This window comes from Notolepis coatsorum, assembly GCF_963971535.1.
Source record: "Notolepis coatsorum genome assembly, chromosome: 2".
NCBI classification, from domain to species: Eukaryota; Metazoa; Chordata; class Actinopteri; order Aulopiformes; family Paralepididae; genus Notolepis; species Notolepis coatsorum.
Genome location: NC_140166.1, coordinates 193466855 through 193487422, shown reverse-complemented (window position 1 = coordinate 193487422; position 20568 = coordinate 193466855). Strand labels below are relative to the sequence as shown.

The following is a 20568-nucleotide window of genomic DNA, read 5'->3' as shown; positions in this document are numbered from 1 at the left end:
GGGTTGTTGTCAACATTTACTGTAGCACATTTATCTGTCTAGTTTCAGCACCGGTGGAAAATAAAACGTACCACTGTCTATGAGGAATCGAGATGAAAACACATACGAGGGGAAAAAGCATGAAAAGACTGAGTCCCGCTTGCACTACTCAAGATGTACTACAGTGAAGATTCACAGGCGCGATACCGCTCCTTGGCGGCACGGGGGCTTTGGCCTTCTCTCCGTTTCCGAATTGGGCCGGAGCACCCCACTTTAAGCTACCTGGTGGTCCCGGGCTCCCCCAGGAGCACCATATCGATACCGCGCGGCCGCTATGCACACTCCGGAGCCCAAGCGATCCCCAGCCTCAGCCTCCCAGACCCAGTGACTTGGATTATAGGCGCACGCCACCGCACCCGGCGAGAGTTGGAAGGACCAGTCGGGCTTTTGTCTTTAAAAAAAAGTTACGTCATTGAAGTATATTCAGAATAAACGACATCTAGTGGTGAACACAAGAGTTGCAATCACGGTGTCAACATTGTGCAGCGCCGGAGGCCTAACGTTTTAGGAACTAGTTTCTTTGCATATTTGCCACAGCGCCACCTAGCGAATTGAATAACAAATATTTGGCTGACCACATTTCTAGTACCCGAGTTTTAAATGTTTATTCCACCCAAATGCTACATTGTTCAACTACTTATGAGAGAAACAAATTGAACATTCAGAAATAATTGCAGACATAAATTAGCCCTAAACCTAGTATTGGATTAAACTATTTTAAATTGTCCTGGATTGATCTTAATCTGTGTTCATGAAATCACTTCATATATTAGGCTCTACAGTACATGGCAGGACCTAAAGTCATGGTGTAGACCTGCAGAATAGGCCTACATAGTAGCCTAACAGACTATTAAAAATTTCAACATTACAAAACAATCTCAAAATGTCTGGAAAAAAAGACAGGCTGCTTAATTAAAATGGTAAAACATTTATTAAAAAAGTAAATGCTTGTTTAAGTATTAAACAAGCATTTACACTGAAGACATATGCTACTGCTGATTTAATGTAGCTAGACAGATATCGACATGCTGTTATCATCTCAAGTATACATATTTTTTTATGTACATACAGGTACATTCAGAAAAACATGCTTATTTTTCCCGGCTCTTCTACCGTAGATTGGTAAACATAATACACAACGTATATTCTATCTATACAATACAAGGTATATGTTAGCAGCAGTGTGCTTGTGTGTGCAAGTCACTTAAGGTGCTTGTGTGTTTGCTAATGTGATAATTCAGTCGATCCATCAGTTGTCTGTTTGCCCAGTGGAAGTAGCCGTTCAGTGTTCATTTGGATGTGGACCTGAGACTCCATCTAGTCCTTTTTGGTGGCAAGAAATCTGTGGGACAAAAAATGCACAAGAAAGAACCTACACACAACTGATCAGATCCAAATTAATTTTCATTTATTTTCTTATCAAAACCAATGGGTGGCTGGGGCCTTCAGGATCCTGTGTGCCTTGCTGACGCACCACTCAGTACCCCCCTTGAGTGCAATTCTATCCTTAATTCAGACTTAAACGTTTATTAAACAAGACAGGTTTTCTTGCCAGAGGGAAAACAAATACCGCCATCTAGTTTTGGTGGCAAGAAATCTGTGGGACAAAAAAGGCACAAGAAAAAACCTACACACAACTGATCAGATCCAACTGAATTTTCACATTTATTTTCTTATCAAAACCAATAACAGTAAAAAAATTAATGAACACTATGTTCTCTTATTCCAGATAAAAAGAAAATGTTACCGTTAACATTGCCCAAGCTAGTAGGCCCTTCACAACACAAACAAACGTGAGGTGCTGCCAATTTTTTTTTCTGTATACATACCCTCATACACAACAGAAATCTTCTTTATCATATGTACATAATTACTGTTAAACGATTGAAAAAACTAAAATAATGATTGTGAAACTAAAATGTTTTACGAATACCGAACAATAGAGTATGTGTGTGCATGCATTAGCCGTCTTGCTGTTGGATGAAGGGGTTGGGTATGGCCTCCATGCCATCCTGAGGGCAGATCAGCACAACAGAGGTCCCTCTACAGACAACCAGGCCCAGCTGCCTCGTGTCTTCTGTCAGCTTGAACTGGTCATCTGGGTCTGGAGGGAGATGATGAGGACGTACAGTCAAAAACCATTTACTCATTATCTCATGTGCTTGAATGTAGGTTACTGTACACAATGGGTGTACTAATGTGGGGGACGACGACGACAGTGGCTCAGGAGGTAGAGCAGTCGTCTGGTAATCGGAATGTCCCCTTTTAGGATTCCCGCTCCTCCGGGGCGGCATGTCGAAGTGCCAAACACTTAACCCCTAATTGTTCCTGGTGAGCAGGTTGGCACCTTGCATGGTTGCCTCCGCCGTTGGTGTGTGAATGTTTGAGTGAATGTAAGGAACAAAATTGTAACCCCCCCCCCCATAATTAAATGCCACTCTTCTCTATTGTGGGCAAATGGAATCATTTTGTCACTGGCCCAGTCTGCACACAAGGGTGTAAACAAAAACTCACATTAATTTACAATAATCACTCTTCTCAATTAGCTAAAAAAGGAGCAATGTAATTTTTTTTAAAGATTTATTTTAGCATTTTTACAGCTTTTATTGGTCATACAAGACCGAGAGATGAGGGAGAACGGGAGAAGATGTGGGGAGGACATGCAACAAATCAGCCCGGGAGCGGGAGGTTAACCCGGGTCGGCCGCGTAGGTCTGCGAGGCCGAGGCAGTATGCGGTGCGCCCCAGAAATGTATGTTTTAATGATAATACAAAGGATCGTGGCTTTTAAAAATATTCAGTTCAGTTAAGATGATTCCAAGGTAAAAGGACGGCATCTACCAGGACCAAACCACCATAAGAAAACTCCAGATAGTAGGGGTGTAAAGATACACGTACCGAACTGTTTCAGTGTGGACCGTACCGTACCACTCACGTCCGCCCACCGGGGGCTGTTTTTTCCCCACAATCTAATATAACTATTTATTAAAACATTTTACAAGTCGATTATTAATTTCAATATAGAATATTCATTGACAGCCCTACAAGTACAATTAGTTGCACACTACACTACATCACCCCTGAGTGGAACATGGAAAGCCAAACTTTCACCCACTGTACCGGTAACCCGTACCTTGACTTCAAAACCGAGGTACGTGCCGAACCGTGGTTTTTGTGTACCGTTACACCCCTTACCCCTACCAGATTATAGAGGTGTGCAGTTCTGATTCAAAACAGCGTTTGAAGGGGCATACAATTATGAATATGTAGGCAGGTCAGAAAACAACAAATCTCAAATAAAGTTGCCCATCACTGCTCAAGTAGGCCTGTGGCTCTTACCACGCATGTATTCAATTGTACCGTCCAACACCAGGTTCAACAGAGGATCAAAACCTTTCAGGACACCACTGGCTGTGAAGGAAACACAGTTGGAGTTAAGAATGCAATGACTTATTCGTAGCATTGACATGCTGTTTGACGCATGCCATTAACACAGCTCGTTGGCCATGGTTGTCATTTAATGATGATCACCTGTTATTTGATTGTAATCAGTACCAAAAATGGCCGTTATGCACAATTTATGATCCCATGTTAATTGATAGAAAAGAAAAGCAGGTGCAAACGCAACAGTCTAATATAGCTATGTTTGTTTGTTTAGCTAAAGCAGCCAAATCTAGCCTAGATAACGTCAATTCTAGGATCAAGAGTAAGTAACTTAATAACATGATTAATTAATTAATAACACTATGAATTGAAAATGGGGGACCCTGATGGAAACAAGACAAACGTCTTTCTCAGGTCTGCATCCCCTTAACAATTGTATGTATTGAGCCGTACTGTATTGTACCCATTCTGCAATCTGTTAAATAAAGTTCTCATTCATTGATTGATTGAATTGATTGAAAAGTTTATTAACAGATTGCAGAATGGGTACAGTACAGTACATCTCAATACATACAATTGTTAAGGGGATGCAGACCAGAGAAAGACTTTCGTCTTGTTTCCACCAGGGTCCCCCATTTTCAATTCATCATAACATATATGACATACATGACATACAGATAGACAGTACTGCTACATCTATACATTTATGACATATCAGATTTGCAAATACAGTACTGTTTGTGATACAAAAGTGTCCAGAAAAGGAGTGTATATACATTTGGCGTAGAAACTGTACATTGGAGGAGGTTGGTGGGGTGGGGTTGGGTGGGTTGGGTGAGGGCTGTACATTGGAGGTGGGGGGGGGGGGGGGGGGGGGGGTTGGGTAGGGGACACACACACATTTTACACTGTACATTGGAATGTTGACAAAGCCTTACTTGGTCATTTACTGTACAACTAGGTTAGGACATTTGTAGGGGCCAGTTTCGAATTGCAGTCTCACGTAGGTGTTTTTTGAGAGTGTTTTTGAAGGTGGGTAGTGATTCACATTCCTTTACAGCTTTAGGCAGGGCGTTCCACATTGATGTGGCATAATTGCGAAACGTGTTTAGTCCCTTGTTTGAGCCGAATCTGGGTTTTACATGATTTGTGGAGCTCCCTCTGGTGTTGTGATCGTGGTATTCACTGACCTTTGGGAAGTATTTTGACATGTACATGGGTACCTTGGTCGCGTAGTGTATCTTGTAGACCAGGCCCATTGCAAGTTGCTGTACTCTGTCGTCTACTCTAAGCCATCCTAGGTTGTCAAAGTGGGCAGGGGTGAGGTGGGTTCTAGGAGTCAGGTCAAGTAGTAGTCTGACTAGCTTGTTTTGAGATGTTTGTAATTTGTTTTTTAGTGCCTTTGAGGTGCTTTGGTACCATGAGGTGCAAGCATAGTCGTAGTACCCTTGAATGAGTGCTCCTGCTAGAGTCTTCAGGGTATTCTTGTTTACCAGAGAGGAGATCCGGTACAAGAATCGCGTTCGTTGGTTGACTTTTTTTATTACATTGGATGCCATTTTGTCACAGGAAAGATTAGCCTCTAGGATGGAACCCAGGTAGGTAATTTCATCTTTCCTTGTGACAATATTGTCACCCACTGTAACCGAGAAGTCGTCAGTCTTGCTGAGTTTGTTATTTGAACCGAAGAGAATGGACTCTGTTTTGCCCATGTGTAATGATAGTTTGTTGTCGGCGAGCCATATGCAGATTTTGCCTAGTTCCGAGCTGAGGGCTTTTTCAACCTGTAACTTGTTCTTGTCAGAGACCAGCAGGGCTGAGTCGTCCGCAAACAGGAACAAGTTGCAGTCACAAGCTGACGACATGTCATTTGCATAAATTAGGAATAGTAGCGGTCCTAGTATGCTTCCTTGTGGAACACCACAGCTCACTGTGAGGGGGGGGGATAGGGTACCGTTTACTTCCACCATCTGTTCCCTCCCCTCCAGGTAGGATTGTATCCAGCTCACTGATAAACTATCAAAACCAATTGCTTTTAGCTTGTCAATCAGAATGGTGTGATTGACAGTGTCGAAGGCCTTTTGTAGGTCCAGCATGACCATGCCGCAGTATTTGCCCGCGTCCACCTCTTGTTTGATGTGGTCGTTCAAGTAGAGAAGGCATGTGTCAGTGGAGTGGGATGTTCTGAAGCCAGATTGGAATTCGTAGATTAGATTTTTTTCCGCGAGGTATTTTTCGATCTGTTCGTATACTTCATTCATTCATTCATGACGTTACAAACCTTCTCGTCCTCCTTGAAACTTCACACGAATTGGTTTATCAATGTATTTTGATAGATCAAAGATACTCTCCTTCTTCTTCTTCTCTTTATCCTGCAGGATAAATTAAATCGTTTGTTTGGATCACCAAGTAACGTTACAATTTAACTAACGTTAGCCAGGAATACTGACGTGGAGAAAAGCAACGTTGAGCTATCTTTGCTTGGCTAACAAGTTAGCATGAGGCTAATGCATAACTACTTCGTATATTTAGACAGTGTGCGGTTGTTTTATGCCTTGGGGGCGTTTAGAATACAAACCACTAGCCAACAACACAATTTAAATATATATTATATGATTCATATAGCTATATATTTTATAACAGGCTTAAATTCAAACGAAAGACATACGCACTTACCGCCATGTTTGCTGAACGATCCGGAAGTTCAACTTTGACCTGTGAATTATTCCACCAATCAAATCGTTGAGCCCCTGTGGCCAATAGGGGATATCTGCAGAGCCGAAAGCCCGACGTCTGGGCGGGGCTTCCCTGTGGCTGAAAAAGCTAAGATTACAGCTAATGTATGAGACCAACACATGAAAATAACGAACACAAGTTACAACACTATACATCTATGGTGACTTCCATTAGTAGCAGTACTGTCTATCTATATGTCGTGTGTGTCATTATGTTATGATGAATTGAAAATGGGGGACCCTGATGTAAACAAGACGAAAGTCTTTCTCTGGTCTGCATCCGTATTGAGCTGTACTGCACTGTACCCAATCTGCAATCTGTTAATAAAGTTTTCAATCAATCAATCAATCACCATTGACACTGATTTAGGATAATTTGAAAATAATAGACTGTTTCCACTGTCTGATAAAATAAAGTTTTCCTAGAGAAAATACATACTTAAAAATGTCTCAGTTCAAAAACATTATTGTATAATAAAATACCACTGGATATTGAACTAATGTCTTGCTGGTATGCAGAAGTCCCTTGAGTTATAATTAGCATCTGCTCTCCAAACTGACCATGTTACATCGGTGGGGTAGCCAATAGGCAGTCAGGGGTAATGAACTATTAATACCACAGGTTGGCGCGCTCTGAAGCAGAAAGAGAGGACAACACACACATAGCAGAAGGTTGTTGGTGTGGTGTCTGTTGAGACATGGCCAGCAGAGCAGACAAGGAGCTGGAGAATCAGAGCTTGAGCCTCACGACTGCTTCCAATGAGAAGAATATAGTGGAGGAAGATGAAGATGAAGAAGAAGAACCCGAGCCTGATGTGATCCCTGACGTCATGCTACAGGTAGAAGGGGAGTGTTTCTATGTCAACCGTCAACGACTGGCCCTCCAGAGCCCTTACTTCAGGGCCCTCTTCTTTGGCTGTGGCATAGAAAGCCGCAAATGGCACGTTGAGATCAAAGGAGTGGGCCGGGAGCAGTTCCGGATCTTGATGGAATACACTCAGAAATCCAATCTAGCATTGGACAGAGAGAATGTTTTGGGGATACTCGAGACTGCAGACTTCCTCCAGCTGGAGCGAGCTAGGCTGCTGTGTTGCAAGTTCCTGGAGAGGGAGCTCCACCTCAGCAACTGCTTGGGGATGATGGCCTATGCCTGGCAGCTGGGCTGCACACAGCTGTACATGGCAGCGAGACAGGTGGTCCTCACACACTTCTCTGCCATCACCTCTGACGAGGATTTCATGTCTCTGTCCAAGGAGAGCATGGCTGACCTTCTCGCCAGCGACGACCTCTCCATCGCTAAAGATGACCTGGCCCTGGAGGTCACCCTGCGTTGGGCAACCTTTGACCCCAAACGAGAAGAACACTTCCTGGAGCTAGTTGAGCTGGTGAGGCCCGAGAGTCTTTCCTTACCCTATATCACAGAGTTGTTAACCGGGATCAAAGGGACTGACCCAAGGGCCAAACTCATCTGTAAACTGAATGAAAATGTCCCTGCCGCTTGGACGATGGGCAAGTCAATACAACGGGTCAAGGCTAGAGAGACTCTGTTTGTTCTGGGTGGGCCCCATGATCGGGAGAAACAGGCGTTGTACCAGTTTCTCCCCCGCAGTGGCAGATGGCAGAGCTGTGCCCCTCTACAGAGGAAGAACCTCACCCAGTACTCTGTGGCTGCAGTAGGTAATGGTTTGATGAAGAAGCATGATATGATGGTGACACAATGCATATTTATGGTTCCATGTGGAAAATGCAGTCATTAATTTTATAATCCTATACCATACATTTATGAGACCATACATCATGATACATTATACATTACCCATATTCAGTCTGATTCAACGTATTTGTAACCGTATTATTTGCTCATTCTGCCATCACTCAGGGGACAACATGGTCGTGACAGGCGGCTACTTCCGTGACGTGTTCTGGTTCAACGTGGATTGGGTCAGGATTTATGAATGTGGGAACCAGCGCTGGGTGGATGGGCCAGCCCTGCAGAAGTCCAGACATAGCCACTGCTCTGTGGGGCTTGAGTCAGCTGTGTATGTTATGGGGGGCAGTATAGGTGAGGGGCTTCTGGCTGATGTAGAGAGGCTAGTCCTGGGATCAGAGAGTGGCTGGGAGGCTGTCAGCCCCATGGTGAGGGCTGTGGAGAGGGCAGCCACTGCTACTCTAGGGCCCTGTGTCTATGTAGCCTGTGGATTGGATGAAAATGGGGACGTGTACAGTGGAGTCCAACGGTACCTAGTGAAGGAGGACCAATGGGATGTGGTCTCCTACTCTCCGTTTCCACGGTGGGTGAAATTACAAATCACAAGTCATAAATCAGCAAATGTTTATCCCTACACGAATATGTACAGTATTACGTAATGTAATGATTGGCATGTAATTAAGCTTCAGCTTAACCCTTCATCCCTTTATCCCTTGTTGGTAGGATACTGATGGCACAAGTAGTAACTAGCAAATTGTATAAATAATTTTTGCCCAATTCCCAGGTATGACCTTCTAGCTACAGAGCTCAACGGTGCACTCTATCTGTTTGGAGGCCAGGCACTGCGTCTAGACGTGGAGACCGACGAGTGGACAGTTCTATCGGAGGATTGCCTGGACAGGAAGTTCTTCTGTGGCTGTGCTACACTCAATGGCCAGATATACCTGGTCAGTGAGAAAAAGACCAACAAAGCATTCCCTAACATGGTGCTTCTGGACCCCTACATAGACACCTGCATTGTGATGGATGATGCCATACCTTGCCCCGTGCCCCTCAGAGGGTGTGTCAATATCCGAATGATCACATGACGGCACCCATTGCAATTGAAGGAGGTGCCAACGAGCTACCATGCAATCTGCTATAAATCTGGGCTAATTCTAGAAGACGTGTCGAATCTGGCTTCTACGAGAGCCTTTGCAAAAGAAGGAGTTTGTTGTTATGTACCTGTATAATGTACATAAATAAGCAGAATCTTTGGGTAGGTCTGTGAATGCCACATTTTTTACCAGTGTAACTGGGCTATACATTGTGTAAACGTTTACATAAACCAGGGGTGTAAAAAGTACCCAGAAATTATACTTAAGTGTGGGTATAGTCTCAAAATCGTACTCAAGTTAAAGTCAGAGTATCTGGCTAGAAACACACTTGAGTAAAAGTCAAAAAGTTTCTACTTTTAAATGTACTTAAAACTAAAAAGTAAAAGTGAAAACTTTTTTTCTGACTGTCTATTCTTCTGATGGTGTTTAATCAAAGATCGCCGCTTTCTAGTCTTGCACAAGGACCAATCAGCATGGGTATGGGCGGGTTCATTTTCCATTGATGGGGATTTGATTGGCTGTTTTTAAATAAAGTGAGGCCGCAGGATTAATAACGTTAACGTTAGTTAACCAGAGAAACAAATATACTAATTCAAATGGTTGGACCTGTGGGATTTGTACTTTGTACTTTGTAGGTCTGCATTTTAAATGTAAGGAGTAAAAAGTATGGTTTTCTTTCTCTGAAATGTAATCGAGTAAAAGTACAAGTATACAAACCTAATAATACTTGAGTAAAGTACAAATCCCCCCAAAAAGTACTTAAGTATTGTAACAAAGTACAATTACTCAACTACTTTACACCCCTGACATAAACACACTGGACACACCGTATTCATTGTTCAATACAATTCATTTATTGAAAATGTTGAACTTGCCACAGAGTGAACAAACCAACAAGATATGTGCATTCATAAAAGCACAGAGACCAATCATATGTTGTTGCCGCGACAACCATGGCATCTGTTGAGATATACGTGTGTTATTTTTTAGAAATAAAAATCAGCGTCCCATAACAATCCGTGTGAGTCATTCAGTGGATCAGCCCTTGTGGTGCTCTAGCAGTTGGACCATTTTACAAGCTCACAGTGCTATGTGGGTCTCTGGCTGGGCCCTGTCCAGAAACTACCCATAATTCCATCTCACCCAAGCACTTGTGTTGCTCGACAAAAGTTATGGAATACATTAGATAAGAGTTTCTAGAATTTACAACATCTCTTGTATACATACTAGTCTTATAGAAATCAAATGCAAAACTAACTTTTTAGTAGTGTATAAGATACTACCGGGTATGTAAGGGAATAGAGTTTTGGATGGTCATAATGTAGAATCACAAAACCAGCAAGACCCGCCTGGGCAGAGCCAAGCAACAACATAGTCATACAGTCTCTGAGACTTGTCATGTATTCCAGTTTCTGATCTCCTATACTTAATCAGTAGTAGTAGTATCAAGGTTTTGTGTCAAAATATTTTTGCAACTTTTATTGAATTTTTTGCAAAAATGCATGTAAATCTTTCTTATTTCTTTAAGACTTTTTCCCCTACCAAGACATACATAATTCAACATTTACAGATAATTACACAATGTAAAATATGTTTGTCACATTTTAACAGTACACAGTGGGGTACTTCTCAGGGCTCTCCTAGGCACTACCTGGCTCTCAGGATTCTCAAGCAAAACATTAGGGCAAGTCATTATGCTTGTCAAGTAAAGCCTTCCCTACTATGCTAGATAACAAGTGCTTGTGACAGAAACAGTGTCAAAACAGCAGCCAAGGCACAAAACAAAGTTCATTAGCACAAAGTGAACAAACACTTTGTGGAGGGGAAAACATGCTACAAGCCACTCTCTGGTCACAATAACATTCAAAGTAGAAAAAACAAAGGAAACAAAACAAGAGCACATACTAGATGAAATCTCTATTTCTGAAAGTGTTTTTTGTTGTTTGTTTTTTGGTAAATCATTATATCAGGCACGAGGAGCGTCTACTCTACAAGGGCATATTCTTATATTTCTGCACCAGGGGGCGCCATCACTATTCTAAAGAGGGAGTTTGAGAGGTGACATGGATTTAACATAGGAATGTATTCCACCAAATGCATGGTCAAAATATTTCTGCCAGGGTTATTCTAGATTGACAGAAACATTACACCCATGTAACTGGTGAAATTAAAAGAAACTTAAGCTGTACAGTAATCTATCACTAGATTAACTACATTCTATGATCATCATTAGGTTATGTATCAACCATACTGAGACCTTAGGGGTGGGGGTTAATTCATATTCATTCATTAATATGGGTTTTTGGTTTTAATATGCTCTGCTTAATGTAGATAATGTTAATTATGGGGGGGGGGGGGGGGGGGGGGTCATTCATTTTAATTAATATAGGTTTTTGGTTTTATTAATGTAGATAATGTTAATTTGGTGTTGTGTATAAAAATATATAATAATAAAGTTTGACGTTTTTTGTAATTTCATAGCAATCCTAGAATAATAATAAGAGGATGGGTCACAGCCCCAATGTTCTCACAGAAGTTATTCAGCACTAGGAGATAATACCTTACAATGCGATTTGTCTCCCTATGAGTCAGGGGAGCATTTTCCAACGTTTCTATGACGTCACTGACCTATCCTCTTCTTGTAATCCTAGTAGTAACCCAGGAAGGGATAATACATCAGAATAACAGAGATTTACGTGACAAATATTTACATCAAATTGATATTTATCCAATGAATAAAACAGGGTGAAAAAATATTAAATCTAAAAACATAACAAATAGAATTTGATCTAGGAAACAAAATGCGATGTTTGATTGACTGGCCAAATTTAAATATGTAATAGTATGAGCAACAATGGTGTAATTAATCTCATAATATCAGCATTTATAAAAAAAATTGCAGTACGAGTGATGATCTAAAATCAGTTATACCATTCAGAACTCATAGTCTGAGACCAAGTATTCAAGTATGGGCCTTAATATGAAATTATACATGGATCATGATAGTGATATTAAAAAAACAAACATAAATATGACATATGTTACAAATAACACAATGTACTATATTGAGGGAAGGGTTTTGTGTAGTGGAGCCGGTCAGAGAGAAAAGGGGGAGAAGAGTTACTATCTGGCTTTGGGCAGTCTGCTGTTGAGACTTCGGTGGTTGGCCAGGTTGTTCAGGACACAGTTGTTAGCCAGCGAAGACAATTTGGAGTTGATGGTGCCCTTTCTCTGCTCCCAACTGCAGTCCTCTTCCTCCTCAGGCTCATCCTCTTCCTCATCATCATCAACTTCACTCTCTTCATCGCTGCGTTCATCTCGCTCCACCTAAGCAAGACATTCTTGTATGTATCAAAGAGTGAAAGTGTTTATAACCTCTCATCTCACTCTCTCTTTTCTGGCTACTAAAGATGCATCAGAAGAGAAGATATGGGTTTTGGCCTGGGTTCAATCCTCAATAGAAAAAGTATTCGACTGTGGCTGTATTTGTCATGGCCATCTACCCCTCTGTCCTCCTTTTGTCACCAGCTCTTGCCCTCTTTTGCCATGCCTTGGAATGCCCCCTCTGTTCCCCCTGCTCTGCCCTGGACATTGCCCACTCTGCCACTCCTCTTGTCATGGCCTCTGTTCTTTCTCGCTGTCTGTTTTCTCTCTGTTCTCTCTTGCTCCCCTGCTCCCTCTCTCTTTGGCTCTCCTAGTTGATTTCTTGTTTTGTTGGTATCATCTTGTTGGTTCTGTTCCTATGTATTATGTCCCCTGTCTTGTCCCATAGTTGTAGTTCCCCGTCTAGTTTCCTGTAGTTCTTTGTTAGTCTGTTTCCCTCCCAGGTGTCTCTAGTTGTAATCATCCAAGGTGTGTTTTGTTTGTCATTAAACCCTGTATAGTTTAGTTCTTTGTTTCCTGTTCTCTGTGATGGTCTATTGTTTCATGTAAGTCGATGCCTCCTTGTGTACTTGTTCCTATGTGTGTTATCTTTCTCTAGCTCTATTTATTGTGTCTGTCCTGTTTTTGTTCGCTTGTCAGCTCGGCTGTCACCTTCTTTGTTTTTTGTTCCCTGCCCTTTTAATAATAAACACCCTTGGAATCTTCTACTGTCTCTGCCATCCTGCGTTTGGGTCCTATCTCCTCAACTTGTTAACAGTATTCCCTACACAATATGGCTGACACCGATAGCATGGTGCTGTGTGTACTGGCACAGCTCTTAAGAAAGCTGTTCTCTTACCTTTCCCAGGAAAACAAACTTGTAGACCATGCGCAGGATGAGATAAGCCCAGAAGATGTGTAGCCCTTGCAGCACCAATAAAAGGACATTGAAGAAGTAGTAGCCGAAGAAAGGCTGGAAGTAATCTAGAGACACCACCAGGGTCGTGTGGACGATTCTGAAAAACACAAGCATAAAAGTTAGAATGTCATAATGAAACAGTGGTGCCTGACTCGCTCACATGAAACCTGAACTCATGACTTATCGTGACACCGTTTCCTGACATTACAATAAACAATGAGAGTGCTGACACACTTTGATCATGACCTTGAAGCAGAAACCAAAGAAGGGCCAAAACGGCATGGTCGTGGTGGGGAAACCCAAAACGTAAACAGGCATGAGACCAGCAAATTCATTTGATATTGGGAGAGATTTTAATTGGAATGAAAATGTAACAGTTGATGGAAAACGTGTCATGATGGTTGTAGATGTGTCTGAACCTCTTCAGTTAACCCTTGTGTGGTGTTTTGGTATGTGGGACCCGTTTTCAATGTTTACTAAAATAAATTATACAATTCATTATATTGTTTAACCTCATTGACCGTGGCTCATTTTATACCATATAAACATATAAAACACATTTTCATTGAGTGCACACTGCACCCACCTACACATTTATATTACGTACGTGGTGTTCCGGTCCACTGAACCTGGAAGTGTGGAAATCGTAGGTGAAAACAAGTAAATAATGGTAAAAAGGTTCACTGTGTACCATCACTGTCTGCCTCCACCCTTTTTCATTTATATTTTTCAAGATAAATGTGATTTATTCCAAATAACCAATTTATTATTATATATATATATTTTAGATATGACATTTTAAACGAATAGCACTTTTATTGATACATGTGATCTAGCAGAGGTAAATGGCTAATCTTAACCCTATTATGCTGTCTAGATTGCTTGTAATTGAGCAAAGCTAACATCTGTTAACCTTTTTGACATGAATTATTATGGCTTTATTGTTTTAAAATCAGTCCACCAGACCCGTGAACATTGTGTGAGTAACAAAAACGCAAACACCACACAAGGGTTAAATGACCAGTAGTGAAATAAACAGTTGACTACTCATCAGTCAACTAGTCAACCAACTAGCTGATAATCTATTAAAATTGTACTCTTTGATGTTATTCATGTCAGGCTCATTGACTTGCATTAATTCCAACCCCAATTCTGTTCATGTGTAAAGGAAGCCTGCTGCATAACACAAGCAACTGCGGAGTATGTAATACGTGTACATACACTATTCTATTGAATTAATGTCTATGACATCGTCTACTTTTAGTACTAGAGCAGCACCCACTCAAAACATGAGTGCTTGGCTCCCAGTATTGCTGCTTGCAGCTTTCCCGAGAACCGCTCATCCAATCAACTTCACACTACACTTTCCTTTGTCCTCAGCAATGCACCCGCCAAGTTTGAAGTCGATCAGATGAACAGTCCTCGAGATTCCTTCCATTTTAGTTAGATTGAAGCAATCTCACCACCATGTCTTACCTGCCAGGGAAAACCACCAGCCTAGTGACCAGGAAGACCAGTGAAAAGATGACAAACAGAGTGTCGCACGTCTTCCTCCAGCCACCGTAGTTAAACATCTTAGCAGACTGGTGAAGGAAGAGGATGGTACTGGTTATCATAATGGATCATAAGAAGGTAGTTTGAATATCCTTTCAGCAATCATTCATTTACCACCTTTACCCTCATGAGGACCTTCACCTTTGGGTATAATAATAATAATGATGAGATGACCTACTATCAACCGTTTGAGCCTATATATGAATTATGGCACAATACAGTTCACAATAATTCAGCTAAACTGGTATCACAAAGTGTTAACCGTAACTTCTTTTTTCAAGATTCAAGAAAAAAAACCTCAACCCCTTAACGATGGAGTTTGTTCAAACCAGTAAAATGTCCGGATGACTGAAGTACATTGAAATACCAGGACAATTTATAATCATAATAAAAATATGAAACAGGGTCCTACAAACAATGAGGTTCTACTGACCTAAAAAGCATGGCCTCACAGTATGAGGTAAATGTAATGACGGACAACGGCCACCAGCTTTACTGTACAAGTCAGGTGGTAGAACCTGACACCCATACTATTATGCCCTATTAACTTGCACCAGGGGACAGACGGCAGTCTGAGGGCCACGTGACAACTCCTGCATATTTCATCAGCTCCAAGATAACAATAAGGGACAATAATTATTTTCAGATGTTATCAGAGAAACTGGATACCACAGTAAAACAGCTTTTCAAGAAACGGGGACACTGGGTCCTATTATTCAGCATATCTCACAGTCTTGAGAGGTAAAAATTTAGCACCCACAAAGGATGTTATTATTATTGTTATTTTTGTGTGTTTTTTTATCACGTAATGTGTTACTTTTTACAACCCCAATGTGCTAGCTAGAGTATAATGGACTCGGGAACATGACGTGTTCGGGTGGAAAGACGATGCTGGCAGTGAATAAACAAAGTTTGTATTCAAGTCAAGTTCACGTCATCTCTTTTTACGAAAACAACTTTCAGGAGAGTCCAAACAGATGTAACACATTGTACGAAGCATTTCGACAACTGGTCATCAGTATTATTTATTCATATTTCAATCATCGTCAACCTCATTATTTCCTCCTTCTTTGCCTCCCTCTAAAAGGTAGTGTCTAGATCCCATAGCCGGACATTTGTAAAGAAAATAAAAAAGAATAATTATATACTGTATATATATACATACATACATACATACATACACACACACACACACACACACACACACACACACACACACACACACACACACACACACACACACACACACATATATATATTTGTATTTTATTTTATTTTTTATTTTAAGTGGTGGGAATGGTTAAGTTTAGTAAGGGAAAGGTTCATGAACAACTTTTTAGATGGAAAGTACTGTATGATGAGTTACAGCTTTGCAGCTAGGTCCAAAAGCCGTAACGTGGTTGTAAAAGCCACGATTCCCATGGAAACATCTTTCCGGACAACGGGATCTGGACACCACCCTTCTAAAAGGCATTAAAGATTAGAATATCTGTTAAGAGGCCTCCCAAGAGGTCCCCCTCAGATATCGTCATGACAATAAAAACCGAGAATGCAAAGGGCAGGCAACAATCTAAAGAAACAATGTTGTAGTTTGACTTTTATTTGTGGTATTGTTAGGTATTAGCATTTGTATACATTGAACTTGCCTTGCCAATAAGTAGGCCTACTATTATAATTTGACTGCTCATATTCTAGCCTTGGGGAATTCAATAAGTAATGTATCAACGTGGTTGAAGGAATTGAGGAGGACTGAAATTCAGCTGGTATTTGTTTTTTCTATCTTTCTTCATTTACCTCGAGAAGGAAGTCAGAGGAGTCGTGCACCAGCATCACCAGAGTGCCAACCCTCACATAGTTGGCACAGTAGGAGAAACCAATGAGGAATATGGTGGCTATGTGATGGATTATCTGCTCCTTGAAGTCCTGGAAACACAACACAGACACAGACACAGACACACACAGACACAGACACACACACACACACACACACACACACACACACACACACACACACACACACACACACACACACACACACACACACACACACACACACACACACACACACACACACACACACACACACACACACACAATAAAATACCACACAGCACTGGCAGGATATAATATAACCGTCTTTCAGCAGCTCTGGATGTGTGGTCTTGTAAATCAGTCCATGTCATGTACTAGGGAGATGGAATTATTTACTATCCAGACTGATTCGTCTTTGTGTTGCAAGCTCAAATTCCCCTAGTCAGCGATTTAGAATCTAGTATAAATCAGTATTCTTCATGATGGTGTCTGCAGAAATATGGTGTGTTATGTTCATAGAGTGAGCAGCAGCAACAGCTGATATTTATACAGTAGTTTCACTTCCCACTGTTGGCTCAGTTATGTATATGGCCTTAATGTAAAGCTAAGCTACCATGAGGCTGATATTCAGGCTCGGTTTACCCAGGGCTCTGAAGAAGGGAATGAGACTATAGGCTACTGGACTCAGATACAGATAAAGATTTTAAAGCAATAATGTGCAATTGTGGTGCCTGCTGGCCACGAGTGGTACTGATTCCGTACTGATTCTTTCTTTTTTGCATGCAGACTTTCTACAGACCCAATTCTTGGTTTCCTGGTGGTCAAGGTGGATGTATATTTGTTTTCCATTGTTGTAGAAAATCAAATCAAATCAAATCAAATTTATTTATAGGGCCCGACAACACACGTTAATGTCCCCATGGGCCGTACAGGTCTTCTTTAAACAAGTCAAGAAGACAACATAACAATAAGTCAAGAACAGAACAAGAACACCATAGGGTCCAAAAATTTTTTAGATGAATGCAAATAAATGAAAGAATGCAAGCACTCCCAGACATACCCCACGCGAAGGTAAGGAAAAACTCACTAAAACCTAACAATAGGGAAAAAAGCTCCACAGGCAATGTGGAGGAGAGAAACCTTAGAAGGGCCGTTCAAGGGGGGATCTCCCTTCTTAGATGTCGGTGATAGTAGTGTTGCAGACGGACAGTTGGTAAGCATGCACTCATGTGTGTGGTGAAACACAGATGAGTGCATGCAATAGCAACTGTACATTTTGAAAAATTAAAGATAGAGTTGATAGCGGATCTATTTGAAGCACAGGGGCGGCGCAAGAGGGTCACGTCCTCCCCGTCTTAGTCACGGGACATTCAACACTCCGGTCGTTGCTCAGGGACAGCCGGAGACAGGGGGAAGGGGGGGTGGCACAGAGAGGGTCGCGAACTCCCCGACATCATCGCGGGACATCCGGCACTCCGGTCACCACTACGAAACCTCCGAAGACAGGGGGGCACGCAGAGGGGGTCGCAATCTCCCGGCCTTCGTCACGGGACGTCCAACACTCCGGTCAACACTCCAGGACAGCAAGTCATAGGAAGACAGGGAGACGGGACAGGCGTTAGACAGCTCATGAGATTGTAGTAGGCGGACATAGCAATAGATACAAGTGGTAGGCATATATGTGAATGGAGTAGATATATGAAGTAAGCGTATTATGTGAATAGAATAGAAGTACTTAACCCAGCAATGAAACCGCGTTGACTGTTAATCTGTTAACAGTCTGTTAATCAGTTGACAGGACCACGGACAGACGGCGGTGAATAACTGATCCAATGCCTCGGAGGTGCATGTAGAGCAGTCACTACAAGCTTGGCCAAGACCCCGAGGCATCCATCACCTTGGTCAGCGCCAGGAGACGGGTACTCAGAGAGAAGGGGGAGGGAGAGGGGGGGGGGGGAGAGGGGGGGGGGGGGGAAGAGTTAGAGAGTTCCCATGTTTGTGGTGCTGCAAAGGAGCAGACATGTAGTACCCTGTAGTGCCATGTAGTACCCCGTAGTGCCATGTAGTACCCTATAGTACCCCATAGTGCCATGTAGTACCCCGTAGTATCCTGTAGTACCCTGTAGTGCCATGTAGTACCCTGTGGTGCCATGTAGTACCCTGTAGTGCCATGTAGAGCTGTGTAAGCCATGTAGTACCCTGTAATGCCATGCAGTACCAAGTAGTACTCTGTGGTACCATGTAATACCCTTCATTCTGTGTGCTAAGAAACAACCACATCGTCAAACAGTGGCCTCTAGGTAAAAGAGCCCCGCTTGGTATTGCACTTTGTTTAAATGTTTAGTTTTGTTCTGATGCGTGTTGATTGGGGATATGGTAGGGGTAGCTATTGCTGGCCACACCTCAGGTACTGCAAAGAGGAGTCTGGAGAAATTCAGTATAAGAAGTTACTAAACTTCAACCCACACAAAACATGTAAACAAAGTGCAATGCAACGTTTGACGGTATTATGGACTAAGAAAGTAACGAAGGGTGCTCCAGTAGCACACCATGTTACTGCGCTGCGTCGCGGGACTCCGTGCTGCGTCACGGATCTGGTTGACTCCGAGTTCGATTCCCGGACTCGCCGTCATTTGCCGAATGTCTCCCCCTGCTCTCTCTCCCATTTCACCCTACAACTGTCGGTCATGCTTGACCAGGAAAGCGATAAACGCTAAAAAATAAAGTAAAAAAAAAAAAAAAAAAAGTAACGAAAAAAACTTGTTTTCTACCTACAAGTCAAATTTAAACAACATGCTGCATTTGAATAGATACCAAACTAAAGACAATTCCGCAGGGGAAATTGTGAAAGTCCAATGACCCCTCTCATTAGTCTATGACAAACAAAGTTCAAAAGATACAAAAAGAGCATGGCTCAGAAAAGGGACGTGGTTAAGCTCTAGACCAATGAATGTAGAAGAGGCCTGCCTCTACATGGGGCATGGGGGTGTGGCAAAAGGGGCGTGGTTAACATAGACCAATGAATGTAGAAATCTGTACTGAATTGATTGACACCTGTGTGTGTGCATGTGTGTTTTTCAATGTGAAAGTGTAAGAGGCTCATTCATGTGCTCATATTTTGCAATTTCTTTTCACTATTTGGGCAATTTTACACAATTCCTGTGAGTCGATGGAACACATCTGTAAGGTTTCTTTCAATAGAATTCATTGTTATGTATTTTTAATCAAGTGCTTTGGTGCACCACTTTCTGCCCTTGCAAAGTCCAAGCTGTTTTTGGCTGGGCTCCGCCCATACTCGCAATGCGCTTTGAGTGACAGAGAGAGAGAGAGAGAGAGAGAGAGAGAGAGAGAGAGAGAGAGAGAGAGAGAGAGAGAGAGAGAGAGAGAGAGAGGAGAGACAGATAGAGAGAGGGAGAGAGAGATAGAGGGAGAGGGAGAGAGACAGATAGAGAGAGGGAGAGAGAAGAGGCTCTCATATACAAATCAAAATTGGTTAGAAAAACTTTCGACATTATCCTGGATGCGTCTATTTGTGCCTGCAGAGTGCAGACTGCAGTGCAGCGCCGCCACGCTCCGAATGGTGAACGCAAGAATAGCATGCATGTTCCATGCGTATTACGAGTAGGGTATATCTGCAGTGCCGCCCGCAACCCCATAGATTTATGCAATTGTCTATTACGGTGAATTTGTGCGCAAATCATTAATACATCAAAATAGCCTAATTTTATTATTATACACGATGATGACGATACAGAAAATTACAGAACAATTTGAAATGCATGGCAAAAATAGCATTTATTGTCAGTATTTTAGAGACCCCCCAAAAATTCACAAATCATGTTTTCAGGGGAGCTGATGTCTGATCTAAGGGAGCCATGGCTGCCCCAGCTCCCCCTTGATTCGCAGCCTGCCTGTATACCAATCACTTGGCGAGGAAGAAAGTATTAGCTGGAGAAAG

The 20568-nt window shown here is 42.1% G+C and overlaps 3 protein-coding genes across 5 annotated transcripts in view; 1 reads left to right on the top strand and 2 right to left on the bottom strand.

Annotated features, from left to right (window-relative positions):
- Positions 1–1680: 1680 nt before the first annotated feature.
- lsm7 (LSM7 homolog, U6 small nuclear RNA and mRNA degradation associated) lies at positions 1681–6125 on the bottom strand. Its single transcript, XM_084308893.1, has 4 exons — positions 6099–6125; positions 5704–5794; positions 3378–3449; positions 1681–2143 (listed from the first exon to the last, which is right to left on the bottom strand). The coding sequence occupies exons 1-4, from the start codon at positions 6102–6104 to the stop codon at positions 2001–2003; spliced, it is 312 nt and encodes a 103-aa protein (XP_084165019.1). The 5' UTR covers positions 6105–6125; the 3' UTR covers positions 1681–2000.
- Positions 6126–6855: 730 nt separating this feature from the next.
- LOC311223669 (kelch-like protein 23) lies at positions 6856–8953 on the top strand (the record flags this gene model as incomplete). Its single annotated transcript, XM_084308441.1, has 3 exons — positions 6856–7834; positions 8037–8448; positions 8650–8953. 3 exons carry the CDS (start codon positions 6856–6858, stop codon positions 8951–8953), a joined length of 1695 nt encoding a protein of 564 aa, XP_084164567.1.
- Positions 8954–9808: 855 nt separating this feature from the next.
- LOC311224075 (ceramide synthase 2-like) overlaps positions 9809–20568 on the bottom strand; it is a 36675-nt gene continuing 25915 nt past the window's right edge. For 2 of the 3 annotated variants that reach the window (XM_084308890.1, XM_084308891.1), the window contains 4 exons: positions 16593–16721; positions 14721–14827; positions 13185–13341; positions 9809–12289 (listed from right to left, as the gene is read on the bottom strand). In XM_084308890.1, coding sequence (XP_084165016.1) covers positions 12086–12289; positions 13185–13341; positions 14721–14827; positions 16593–16721 — 597 coding nt within the window. In that variant the 3' untranslated portion in view covers positions 9809–12085. Of the gene's footprint in view, positions 12304–13184; positions 13342–14720; positions 14828–16592; positions 16722–20568 lie in introns of all 3 variants that reach the window. The other variant, XM_084308892.1, reaches the window with a different exon arrangement.

What these genes read in the sequence shown, in the direction of transcription:
- lsm7 (XM_084308893.1), bottom strand. An exon ending in GTTTCAAGGAGGACGAGAAG is followed by an intron (nt 3,450 to 5,703) that starts GTTTGTAACGTC and finishes TTTCCTTCACAG; the next exon opens with CCAGTGGTGTCCTGAAAGGT. An exon ending in TACAATTGAATACATGCGTG is followed by an intron (nt 2,144 to 3,377) that starts GTAAGAGCCACA and finishes ATCTCCCTCCAG; the next exon opens with ACCCAGATGACCAGTTCAAG.